The sequence below is a fragment of the Oryx dammah genome, unplaced genomic scaffold, assembly GCF_014754425.2.
Source record: "Oryx dammah isolate SB20612 unplaced genomic scaffold, SCBI_Odam_1.1 HiC_scaffold_2, whole genome shotgun sequence".
Classification (NCBI taxonomy): domain Eukaryota; kingdom Metazoa; phylum Chordata; class Mammalia; order Artiodactyla; family Bovidae; genus Oryx; species Oryx dammah.
In genome coordinates this window covers 4,192,935-4,206,136 of record NW_024070186.1, presented here as the reverse complement: position 1 = coordinate 4,206,136, position 13,202 = coordinate 4,192,935, and the positions used below count along the sequence as shown (strand labels likewise).

The 13,202-nt window shown below is 43.8% G+C and overlaps 1 protein-coding gene across 5 annotated transcripts in view; it reads left to right on the top strand.

The window, feature by feature from the left end:
- Positions 1-13,202, top strand: part of OXNAD1 (oxidoreductase NAD binding domain containing 1) — a 44,195-nt gene that overhangs the window by 8,927 nt on the left and 22,066 nt on the right. For all 5 annotated transcript variants that reach the window (XM_040263574.1, XM_040263593.1, XM_040263582.1 and 2 more), the window contains exons 3-4: positions 1,451-1,568; positions 1,885-1,948. In XM_040263574.1, coding sequence (XP_040119508.1) covers positions 1,459-1,568; positions 1,885-1,948 — 174 coding nt within the window. In that variant the 5' untranslated portion in view covers positions 1,451-1,458. The remainder of the gene's footprint in view (positions 1-1,450; positions 1,569-1,884; positions 1,949-13,202) is intronic.

Here is a 13,202-nt window from a genome sequence, read left to right as displayed (position 1 = left end):
GCTTCAGTCATGTCCGACTCTTTGCGACCCCATGGACTGTAGGGTTAGACGCCTCTGTCCTTGGGCTTCTCTAGGCAAGAGTGCTGGAATGGGTTGTCTGCCTTTCCCCAGGGGATCTTCCCAGCCCAGCGATCGAACCCATGTCTTTTATGTCTCCTGCATTGGCGAAAGGGTTCTTCACCACTAGCACCACCTGGGAAGCCCTTTAAGCAAAGAAAGATTTAAGAATTAGCAGAGAAAACACAGAGTGATAGGAAGCAAAAAAAATATATCATCTGACTCCCAATCAGTGGTTTTCCTGATAGGCGGTAGTTTTTAGAATTTGATGTGTTAATCTTTGTGTTTTTTTTTTTTTCTTTAAACTTGTTATTGAAATTTGACATGTAAATGGAAGTACATAAATCCTAAGAAGACTGCTTGGTTGAATTTTTAAGACAAAATTTTGGGAGAGCAGTTTTAGGTTCACCGCAAGATTGAGGGCAAGTAGAGAGTTTCCCTTCCACTCCCTCCCCCCACACGCACAGCCTCCCCACCGTCCACAGCCCCCGCCAGAGTGGGGCCTTTAATCACCGACCTGTAACCGGTGAACCTGTGCTGACTCGGGGAGTCATCCCAAGTCTAACAGCACGGCTCACTCTTGATGTTGTGTGTTCTGTGGATGTGGACAAATGTATGATGACACGTATCCATCATTATGGTACCTTCTGAAGTATTTTGACTGCTCTGAAACTCCTCTTGTGTTTGAGGAATTTTTTCCAAAATGAAAATACCCATATAATCAACATTCAGATTAAGAAACAACTTTGTTACTGTCACCTCGCCATGGGTGACTGCTGATTTGACTTCCAGCTCCACAGATTGGTTTCTTCCTGCTTTTGTACTTTGTATGACTGGACTCGTAGACTAGGTGCTTTGTGTAGGTGCTTTTTTGAGTCTTCTCTGTCATTCTTTTCATTTACTGAGGTATTTGTGTTACTCATTTCTGTTACTGCTTGTGGTTGGAGTCTGTTTATTCTCATTGCTGTGAACCTCAGAAAATTTGTCTGCCCTTTTCTCTTTATCTCATAAGAAATATTGCAGACTTATGTGGTGCTCTGGGCGGAATATAGTTACTAGGCAGTTACAGAATCTGCTGTCCTCTTCTGTGATAGTGTAAGATCAGTGCCCCAAGCTCGGTCAGAGACTTTGGAAGCTAATGGAGGACGGGAATATTTGCCAGCACCGATGGTCACCGATACGTGTGCATGTGTTGTGGGGATCAGAGGACCCAACTTCCAATAGCAGCCACAGTGTTGTCAGGGTGAAGTTAGGTCTTTAATCGTTTTGCTGTTAGATCAGCTCATAATATCAGCAGCAAAAATCCAAACTCTTCTTCACTGGCCCCTAAGACAGTCTGATGTTTCCCTCCTTTTTCTTGGAATGTTGTGACTTTGAGTTTGCTGTCTCCCAGGAAGCGCCATGGTGGTCGCGATCCCCAGGCTGCTGCGAGGCCCTCTGGGCACCATCTGCACTCAGGCGGCTCTGCTGAGATCAACGCCCAGCGCTTTGCGCCACCTCACGCGGAGCAGGTGAGTGCTCACCTTCAGTGTCGTTTGAGGCGGGTGTTCAGAGAGCCCGGACCTGCGGAGCACAGTGGGAGGCAGGGCGTAGCGTCCTTCCTGACTGTGCTGCTGCCAGGGGGTCGCAAGCTTTAGTTAGTGTATAGATTTCCAGGGCTGTTCTCTGGGATCCATAATGTTATGTTGTGTCCTGGACAGCCAGTTACATTGTGTACTGGATGGCGTTCCTTTCCAGTCACAGGTACTGGATAGTCACGATAATTAATACTGTAATTAAGTTTTAGGAGGATAATACTTAATAACCTAATTTTACTTTCTATTAAAGTGTAATGAAATCCAAAAGGAGACCTGATCACTTGGAGAGAACTGCAGATGTCGTTCGGCAGGAGGTTTGTATCTCGGGCCAGGGCAGGTTCTCCTAGCTTACAGTCTGCACACGGTTAAGCCCAGCTTACCACAAGGGCTTTAGATGAGCTTGAATCCCTTTGAGGGACAGTCCGGGCAGGTTTGTTATGTTTCTCTCCAGAACTTCTCCAAATGTGACTTGGGACAACTGATTTGAAAAGATGATAGCCAAATACTCCAGTCATTCCCTTTAAACTCAGAATGGATGGATTTGTTTCTGATGAAGGGAGTGTTGTAGCAATGGAGGGAACTGGCCTCACAGGCATAAGGTTTAGGGTGCTATTTTAGGAAGAGATCTTCCGTTAGAGCCTAAATTTTATGAGTAGCTTGCCTTTTCTTTCTTTTTTGGCACCATGTCTCAAAGCCCTTGTTCTTATCCCTACTTTAGAACAACTTCTTATTTCATCCAAAGGGAGAAGGCACTAACATCTGGGAAAGGAAGGTGGATGAGCTCTCGTTACCTTCCCGTGTACAGACTTTTTCCTCCATGTTCAGACCATGGAAGGGCTAATCCACCAACCTGAAGGGGTGTCACGGGCTGGGAAATAAAGGATCCTCACCCTCTGCCTCCATGAGTAACCCCATTTTCTTTTAAAAACATAATGAGATATTTGATTTTTCTTTTGAATGATTCTTCAAATACTTGGATTGTGTTTAGCTTAGTTTTATAGGTATTTTTAAACTAATGGTTAAAAAACTATGTATTTTATATAAAGAAGGATTATCCACTTCTATAAACATGGTCAGAAATTGTATTGTTGTTACAGTTTAATTTTTAGTGTTAATAATAGAATTTAATATAAGAGAGCATTATTTAGGCTCCACTTTTCAAGCTTATTCTACTTTCAGAAAATTGCTTTGGGACCAAGAGTGGTATATTTGTGAATTCAGCTTTAAGCCTGTGTGTTTTTGAAGAGTCTGTGTAAAAGTATTTCAGCATAATAGATTTATGGATGTGTAAGAAAATATGCTTTTCCCACTGATGATAAATCTGAAAATACTTTTTTTGGTTTGTTCAACACACAAAAGTGCTGGTTCTGTAAATGTGATATTTGTTAGAATTCTTTTTTGAAAAGTGAAACCTTGCCAGTTTTGAAGAAAAAGCAGTTTCTGTAGCAGCTCGGACTGTCCTTTTTTCTGTTGCATTTTGAGGCAGGTAGAATTAGAGCTGAGTTAGGCAGCCTTCCTTAAAGGGCCCGACAGTGAGTGTTTCAGGCTTCCAGGGCCGGGCTGTCTTGGTTACAGCCGCAGAACCCCGCCTTTGTCGTGTGAGGATGGCCCTGGGCAGCATGCGCGCACGTCGCTGGGGCTGCTTTCCAGTGAGGCGGCGTTTACCAGCACACCCGGATCTGGCCCGTGGTTTGTTTGTAGTTTGCCAACTCTTCAATTAGAGTAGCATTTCAGAATTTGCCAGGACAAAACTATTGAGACTGGTGAGAGGTTATTTTGAGCCAAGTTGAAGAAAACTTGACAGAAAGTCAGTGTAAGCTCCGTTAGTGTGATTGAACAGCTGAGAGTTTTAACGCGCGGAAGTCAGAGAATTGTGGGGCAGTTCCAGCTGTGGCATCGCTTTCGGGGAGGTGGGGCGGATTTTTTTCCAGCGGCCCCTCCTCTCCTCTCCACTCCTCCACACAGAAGAAGGAGAGCAGAAGCTGGGGGCAGGGGGCTGGGTAAAGCCTGGGGGCGTCGGGAGCCGTGACCTCCGCGGTGTGAGGTGATCCCCACCGTCTGAGGTGACCAGGGCCTCGCCCACACCCCCAGAGGGCAGCCCCCCGCCGTAGAGCAGGCCCTCAACTTGGGCACGTGGGCAGCACCGGCTCCTCAGGCCTGGCCGGATCACGTCCTCGTTACCTCATCTGCTGGCCCTGCCATTTGGTGAGAGCACTTCACAGAACTCCCCACGTGTCATTTCCGGCAGCTGCAGCCTGGGAGGCAGCCTAAGGGTAGCTTGGCCCCTGCCTCTTCAGCACAGGGGGCAGAGCCTGGAGCCAGAGGGAAGCCCCACGTCTGATTCCTGGTCCCCGGGACCCTGCGTCCAGAACGGGGCCCTCACCCCGCCAGGAGCGTCCTTTCTGTACTCCCAGGGTTCCCTCTGCAGGATTCCCTGAATGGCCATCCCGTGACGGTAATACCTCTTACCTGGGGCCTGTAGAGTCCTGCTGATGCAGGGAGCTGAGCTCTGAACTCGGGTTCACGCTTTTTCCTCTTAAGGATCCAGTGTAAGCAGTCTGGGTAACCTTAGAGATGTCAAGGAGATAAGAGGAGAGATACTGCAATGCAGTAAGGATTATTCACGCAAGACTAAGCTTTCACCCCAGGAGTCACTCCCTGCTTGGCCCTCTATACAGGGCTGGCCCTCTGAGCAAGACTTTTCATCAATTACTGGGAGATTCTGGTAATGAAAGAATTGTAAACTCACTAATCCTTATGTTTTACTTTGAGAAATATACCAGACGCTAGGCACCCCACTCCAGTACTCTTGCCTGGAAAATCCCATGGATGGAGGAGCCTGGTGGGCTGCAGTCCATGGGGTCGCTAAGAGTCGGACACGACTGAGCGACTTCCCTTTCACTTTTCACTTCCATGCATTGGAGAAGGAAATGGCAACCCACTCCAGTGTTCTTGCCTGGAGAATCCCAGGGACGGGGAAGTCTGGTGGGCTGCTGTCTATGGGGTCGCACAGAGTCGGACACGACTGAAGCGACTTAGCAGCAGCAGCAGCAGCAGGCTAGGTCCTGGGGTTGCAGTGTTGAAAACGATAGATAAGGTTCCTCATCTCAGATTCTCAGTGGTCAGAAGCAGCTGATTCTGTGCAGCTGATCAATTCTAATGCACTGATCCTTTTTCTCCCTCCCTCCCTTTCTTTTTTTAAAAACTAAGTTTATTTTTATCAAAGTATAATTGATTGACAGTATTACGTTAATTTCTGGTATACAGCACAGTGATTCAGTTATATACATACACACTTATATATGTGTGTGTCTTTTCAGATTCTTCACTCATAAGTTATTAACAAAATGTTGAGTATAGTTCCCTGTGCTCTACAGTAGGTCCTTGTTGATTATCTGTTTTATATATAGTAGTGTGTATATCTTAATCCCTAACTCCTAACTTATTCCTGCCCCTCTCCCCTTGGTAACCATGAGTATTTTCTATTTCTTGAGTCTTTCTGTTTTGTAAATAAGTTCATTTGTATCATTTGTTTAGATTCCACATATAACTGATACCATATGCTATGTGTCTTTTTCTCTCGGGCTTCAGTTCATATGATAGTCTCTAGGTCCATCCATGTTGCTTTAAATGGCATTTTTCATTCTTTTTTATGGCTGAGTAATATTCTATTACACACACACACACACACACACACACACGTATTATATATGTACCAGATCTTCTTTGTCCATTCACCTGTCGATGGACATTTAGGTTGCTGCCATGTCTTGACTGCTGTAGCCATTGGGTTGCATGGCCAGGGATCAAACCTGTGTCCCTTGCATTGAAAGGCAGATTCCCTTTGGACCACCAGAGAAGTCCCTCGTAGTTCTGATCTGCATTTCTCTAATAATGGGCGTTGTTGAGCATCTTTCCATATGTTTGTTGGCCATCTGTATATCTTCTTTGGAGCAGTGTCTGTTTAGATCTCCTGCCCAGTTTTTGATTGGGTGGTTTGATTTTCGATTTGAGCTGTATAGTCTGTTTGTATATTTTGGGGATTAATCCTTTGTTGGTTGCATTGTTTACACATTTTTTCTCCCATTCTATAGGTTGTCTTTTCATTTTGTTTATGGTTTCCTTTGCTTTTCAAAAGCTTTTAAGTTTAATTAGCCCACATTTGTTCATTTTTGTTTTTATTTCTATTACTCTAGGAGATGGATCCAATAAGATACTGCTATAATTTATGTCAAAGAGTGTCCTGCATATATTTTCCTCTAGGAGTTTTATAGTGTCCAGTCTTACTTTTAAGTCTCTGATTCATTTTGAGTTTATTTTTGTGTGTGGTCTTAGGGAACATTTTAATTTAATTTTTTTACATGTAGCTGTCCAGTTTTTCAAGCACCACTTATTGAAGAGACCATCTTTTCTCCATATGTATTTTTGCCTCCATCATAGATTAATTGACTATAGATCCATGGGTTTATTTTGGGGCTTTCAATCCTGTTCTGTTGATTTATATGTTTTTTTTATGCCAGTACCCTACTCTTGATGACTGTAACTTTGTAGTATAGTCTGAAATCATGAGTCTGATTTCTCCAGCTATACTTTACTTCCTCAAGATTGTTTTGGCTCTTCAGGGTCTTTTGTGTTTCCATACAAATTAAAACATTTTTTTGTTCTAGTTCTGTGGAAAGTGCCTTTGATAATTTGATAGGGATTGCACTGAATCTGTAGATTGTATTGGTTAGTCATTTTGACAGCACTGATCTTTCCAGCCCGGGAACAGGGTGTGTCTTTATCTTTGGTTTGTTTCGTCAGCGTCTCGTAGTTTTCTGAGCACAAGGCCTCTGTCTCCTCAGGTAGGTTTATTCCTCGGGGTTTTATTCTTCTTGACGTGAACGTGACTGTGGTTGTTTCCTTTCTCTTTCTGATCTTTGACTGTTAGTGTATAGGAATGCAGCAGATTTCTTGTATTAATTTTGTATCTACAACCTGACTTAATTCACTGCTGAACTCTGGCAGTTCTCTGCTCGCATCTTTAGGGTTTTCTGTGTGTCGTGTAATGTCATCGGCAGACAGCAACAGTTTTACTTCTTTTCCAATGTGGACCCCCGTCCCTTTTTTTCCCTCTCTGATTGCAGTGACTGGGACCTCCAAAAGTATGTTGAATGAAAGTGGCGAGAGTGGGCCTCTTTGTGTTGTCACCAAGTTTAGAGGAAATGCTTTCAGCTTTTCACTGTTGAGTATGACGTTAGTTGTGGGTTTGTCATATGTCACCTTTATTATGTTGAGGTGGGTTCCCTGTAAGCCCACTTTCTGGAGAGTTTTTATCATAAATGGATGTTTAATTTTATCAAAAGCTTTTTCTGCACTTATTGAAATGGTCCTATGGTTTTTATTCTCCAATTTGTTAATGTGGTATGTCACACTGATTGATTAGTGGATATTAAAACATTGATCAAGGGTTTTTGCAGAAATTGATGCTTGTAGCCAGTGATTTGTTATGTAAGTGAATATTGAAACACAGTGGTCAATAACATTCGGGTAACAAAAGACGTATTGGTGCGCCTCTTGTCGATGATGTGTTAAAGACTCTTGCGTCCTTGGGATGAGCCCCACTCGGCCGTGGTGTGCGATTCTTTTAGTGCATTGTGGGATTCAGTTTGCTAGTATTTTGTTGAGAATTTTTGCATCTATGCAAAAATTTTTTTTCATCCCAGTCAGGGATGTTGGTCTGTAATTTTCTTCTTTTTGTGGTAGTTGTGTCTAGTTTTGAAATCAGGGGGATGGTGGCCTTATAGAATGAGGTTGGAAGTATTTCTTCCTTTGCAATTATTTTGGAATAGTTTCAGAAGGATTGGTGTTAACTCTTCTCTAAGTATTTGGTAGAATTCGCCTGTGAAGCCATCTGGTCCTGGAGTTTTCTTTGTTGGGACTTTTAAAATCACAGTTTCAATTTCAGTGCTTGTAATTGGTTTGTTCATATTTTCTCTCTCTTCCTAGTTCACTTTTGGGAAATTATACCTTTCTAAGAATTTGTCCATTTCTTCCAGGTTGTCCATTTTATTGGCATATAGTTTTTTTGTAGTAGTCTCTTATGGTCCTTTGTATTTCTGTGATGTCAGTAGTAACTTCTTTTACATTTCTAATTTTATTGATTTAGGTCCTCTCCCTTTTTTTCTTGATGAGTTTTGCTAAAGGTTTATCAATTTTGTTTATCTTTTCAGGAAATCAGCTTTTAGTTTTATTGATTTTTGTATTTTCTTTGTCTCTATTTCATTTCTGCACCAATCTTTATGACTTCTTTCTTTCTACTAACTTTGGGTTTTGTCAGACCTCTTTCTCTAGTTGCTTTAGATGTAAGGTTAGATTATTTGTGAGTCTTCTGATTCCTCAGGTAAGCTTCTAGTGCTCTAAGCTCATCTTCAGATGTCAGGTTAGGTTCTCTGTGGGTTCTGACCCCTCAGCTAGGCTTGTTTTGCTATAAGCTCATCTCTTAGACCTGCTTTTGCTGCATCCCACAGATTTTGGATGGCTGTGTTTTCATTTCATTTCTTCTTAGGTATTTTTTAATCTCTTTGATATCTTCAGTGATTCATTGGTTGTTTAGTAGCTTATTGTTTAGTCTCCACATGTTTATGTTCTTTTGCAGTTTTTTTCCTTGTAATTGATTTCTAATCTCATAATGTTGTGGTAGGAAAAATTACTTGATATGATTTCAGTTCTCTTAAATTTACTGAGGCTTGCTTTGTGGCCTTGCATGTGAGCTGTCCTGGAGAGTGTTCCATGTACATTTGAACCTTGCTACTTTCAGATGGAATGCTCTATAAATACCACTGAAGTCCATCTAATCTAATGTGCCATTTAAGGTCTGTGTTCTTTTATTCTGTCTGGATGATCTGTTCATTGATGTAACTATTATTATCAATTCTCACTTTTTGTTAACATTTGCCTTATATATGGAGGTGTGCTGGGCACACATGTTTACAATTGTTACATCTTCTTCTTGGATTGATTCTTTGATCATTTTGTCCTTCAAAGTGGACACACTTTGATCAAAGATCAGAGTGTCCTTCTTTATCTCTTCTAACAGTCTTTATTTTAAAGTCCACTTTGTCTGATCCGAGTATTGTTACTCCAGCTTTCTTTGGATTTCCACTTGCACAGAATCTCTCTTTCCATCCCCACGCTTTCATTCTGTGTGTGTCACTAGGTCTGAATTGGGTCTCTTGTAGACAGCATATTTATGGGTCTTGTTTTTGTATCCATTTGGCCAGTCTGTGTCTTTTGGTTCAAGCATTTAATTCACTTACATATGAGAGAATTATCGTTTATATATGTTCTTCCAGTCAGTCTCCCACATGTGAACGAATGGCATTCTGGGAGTGCATTCATGAGTCCAGTTTGTACGTCCAACACAGGTAACCTAGGCATCCAGCTTTTACAGGTAACTTTTACAGAGACGTGAACTCAGGTGACTGGACATGTGAATGCATGTTGCATGTTTGAAAGCTAACAACTTGAAGGTTCATATGTTGGAGACTTACGGTGTTGCCATTTTGTTCATTGTTTTTGATCTGTTCTTGTAGATATTTTTTTCTTTGCTGCTCTTTTGTTCTTCTGTGATACGATGACTATCTTTAATGTTGTGTTTGGATTCCTTTTTCTTTTTTGTGTGTATATCTATTATAGATTGTTCAGTTGCGGTTATCGGGTTTTGATACAGCAGTCTGTATGTGTATATATATGATTGTTTTAAGTTGCTGGTCTCTTAATTACAAGTGCGTTTCAAATACCATGTACTTGTACTCTCCTCTTCTCATGATTACTGGTTTTGAGGTCACATTTGTGTGTGGGCTTTTCCTCCCTTTACTGTATGTTTGTCTTTTCCAGTGAGCCTTCCCATTCCATCATTTTCTTGTTTTTAGTTGTGGCCTTTCCTTTTCCACTTAGAGAAGTTCCTTTAGTATTTGTTGTAAAGCCAGTCTGGTGGTGCTGAATTCTCTTAGCTTTTGCTTATCTGTAGAGCTTTTGATTTCTCCGTCAGATCTAAAGGAGAGCCTTGCTGGGTATTCTTGGTTGTGGGTTTTCCCCTGTCATCACTTTAAATATTGTGTATCATGCCACTCTCTTCTGGCCTGCAGAGGTTTTGTTTTGCTTTTGTTGTGCTTTGACACCGAGTTGGAGCCTACTGGGGGGCTTCCTTGATGGTTCAGATGGTAAGGAATCTGCCTGCAATGCAGGAGACCCAGGTTCAATCCCTGGGTCTGGAATGTCTTCTGGAGAAGGAAATGGCAACCCCCTCCAGTATTCTTGCTTGGGAATTCCATGGACAGAGGAACCTGGCTGGCTGCAGTCCATGGGGTTGCAAAGAGTCAGACATGACTGTCCTGGAAGAGATGATGGTGGCTTAGAGCAGGGCGGTGGGGATTGGGGTGGGGCTGATGGGATTCACAGGTGGGTGGGGGTGCACATATAGAGAGAGGAGGGCGGGAGAGCCAGAGACTTCCAGCTTTGGTGTTTGGATAATCGGGGAAGATGATGATGGTGGCACATACTTGTTAGAACAAGTTTGGAGGAGGGAATAAGGGGCTCTGTTTGGGGATGACCTGGGGTGGGAGGTGGAAGGTGGATGGAGTTACAGGTGAGATGAGATCAGTCATGAGCTTTGTCAGCTCAAGTCAGCCATTGAATCTACATGGAGATTATTATGCTGTTTTTACTGGTTTTGTATGTGCTTGAAGTTTTCCATAGTGAAAAAGAGAAACGTTGAGAGAGAAAAGCGTTCTGTGTCGGATTATGTTTGAAATGGAAACTGAAGTCGGCAGTTGAATGTGTGAGATTGGAGTTCGCGGCTGGAGATGACCAGTGTAAGCCTCGTGGAGAGGAGGGGATGGGCTTGCGGGACTCCGCCTGGGATGCGCCCACATCTAGCGGTCAGGCGGTCGAGCGGTCAAGCGGAAGAGGACGGGCCAGTGGAGGAAACGCGGCGGGAGGGTGATGAGCAGGTGTGGGTGGAGCCGGCGGGAAGAGCGCTTCCTGGAGGGCGCGGCAGCCACGTGGATGCCGAGTGGCCAGCGCTGGGCGTCGTGCAGTGGGTGGCGGGCGGCCGGAGTGAACACCTTCTGTGCATCGCTGAGTGTGCACGCTTGCCAGGCTGTGGCGGGGAGTCGAGTGGGAAATAAGAAAGTGGAGCCAGGACCGTAGACCGTGCTTCAGTTTTTTATGTGGATGGGAGCAGAGACATGGGGTAACAGCTCGATGAAGGGAGAGGCTTGTTTTGTGTGTTGTATTTTGAAAAGAAGCAGAGCACAGGAGTCAAGTGCCTGGATTCAGGTCTCAGCTTTGCCGCTTAGCAGCTCTGGGACCTCAGTTTTCTCGCGTGCAAAGTGGGGGTGGTAGTGATGCGAGCTCCTTGGGGCTGTTGTGACAGTTGAGTCAATCGCTGTGCATGCAGTGCCTGGTGAGCTCTGAGTGTGGGCGTTTGCTGGCGGTCTCCTCCTGTGCGCGTGTGTTGTCATGGAGACGAGGGAGAAGAGGGTGCTGCCTGAGAGGGGAGGCTTGCGGGGGAGAGCAGACTCGGTCCGGGTGGGCGGCCGAGTCTTCGCGAGGAGCAGGCGAGTGCGTGCTCACAGCAGGCCGCGGCGCTGGCGGCTCAGCACTGAAGAGGTCCTGCAGGTGGCAGAGTGGGCGCTCTTCGCTTGCCAGTGATTAACTTCCGCAAAACCCGCCTCTTATCCTCAGATTCCTACTCATGAGGCCCCGGCCTCAGTTGAAATCACGTCTCTGGGCCTTGGTGCCCTTATGTGTAAGATGACACGCTATCCTTGACAAGGACTGAATGTTCCTTAAGCCCTGAAACGCTCTGTGCCCCGATTGTTTTTGTCTCAGGTTGTCTCCAGGCCTAGCTGGGTCTCACTTTTTAAGACAGCAAAAGAATGAATGGGCGTGGACGGGGGAAGGCAGCCGGGTTTCCCAGAGAAAGGCCCGTTTCCTGCAGAGACTTATGTAGCAGCAGGAACCTCAAAATACCATCCACAGAACCTTTCAGTCAGTAGGATGGCATTTCCTTGCAGGTGCTGACTCCGTCAAAGCATGAAAACTGTGTGCTACTGAGAGCTAGCAACTGTATCGTTCTTTTGCTGAACAGTAGAAGAGTTATTTCATGGGAAACTTCATTTCCTGCCACGTGTTTTAACTTAGGCCGTGGCTGGTGGAGGTTTCAGTTGCGTAATCTTCTGGTTCATTGAGTATGAGAACAAGTACAAATGTTAAAATATATAGTTTCTCCATCACATTTTCCCTTTTCACTAAAAGTAGAGAAAGAATAGCATATAACCAGAGCCATGATTACAGATCTTAATTACATGAAATCGTTTTCAGAATAAAAGTGATGTGGCCTTCAAAAATATTTTGCTAGTGTTTTTCACTCTACGTCACCAGGAATCTGTTTATAGTGAACAGTATTTGTATTGAGAAAATAAAATGTTAAGAGGGAGACGTGTTTATCAGGGATTGTGCAAGGTAGTTTGCATTTTTGCCCAGATTATTTAGACTAATCGCCACAGGAATGTTGCCTTTTATAGTAATATAAGTAGGCAAAAAGCATCTGGGGACATTTTCATGAAGGCTATCCAAATGAAAAGTGGACCTTTCCAATAGGAGGTGTAACTTCTTTCCCTTCTTCATTGAATTCTTTATTTGGACTTTGGCAAACTGTTGTTGATGGTATTTTACATGGTCTGGCGTTTGCTGACCTAGCAAGCTTGTGTTTCAGCTCAGGTTCTCTGCGCCTCCACGCCACCACCCCCCACCCCTCTCGGCCCATGACATGAATGTCACTTCCCTGCCACCAGGTGACTCTTTGGGATGTGTTTAAAGCCTGCACTTACCTAGATTTTAATGAATCTGACAGAAGCCCATTAAACTGTTACAGGTGAAATAATCGAGCTCTTGGCTGTGTTTTCACAGATTATTATAGTGAAAGAAAATAATGAAGACAAATGTTTCTTTTTTGTAAACCTAAAAAAAAATTGAGATTAGTAATGTAATGGAGAGTCCTCTGATGATCGTTGTTACTTGTCTCTGTAAAAAGATGTTTAGAGCGTGTGGCAAACGAAGAGTCCTGTCCCACTGAAAAAATCCCCGTCTTCCCCGTCCTCTTCTATGTTTTGAATATGAACTAGGCCAGGCTTTCTTTAATGGTCGCCCACCTCCTTCCTTCTTTCTGTTTTGACCATAAAAAGCTCCAGAATTTCTACTAACCTTTGTTTTAGAAACCAGCTTTAGATCACTTTGAGTTAGAGTTTTGATCCATTCTGCAAATATTTACTGACTCTGAACTGTGCATTTAGCCCTGTGCTTAAGGTTGGGAGTTGGTCTAGATGTCGGTTCTGTCTCCTCCTACCTGCAGGAGGCTTGTGGTCTGTGTGTGGAAAAGATACATTCATGAATATTTCCATTTACATAAAACATGCTAAGAAGGATAGACAGGCAGAAACGACAGAAGTTTAGGCGAGAAGAGTGGGATTCCTGGCTCAGGGTGGTGGTGGGTGAGCCGGGGGAGAAGGCGCGGGGGGAGCT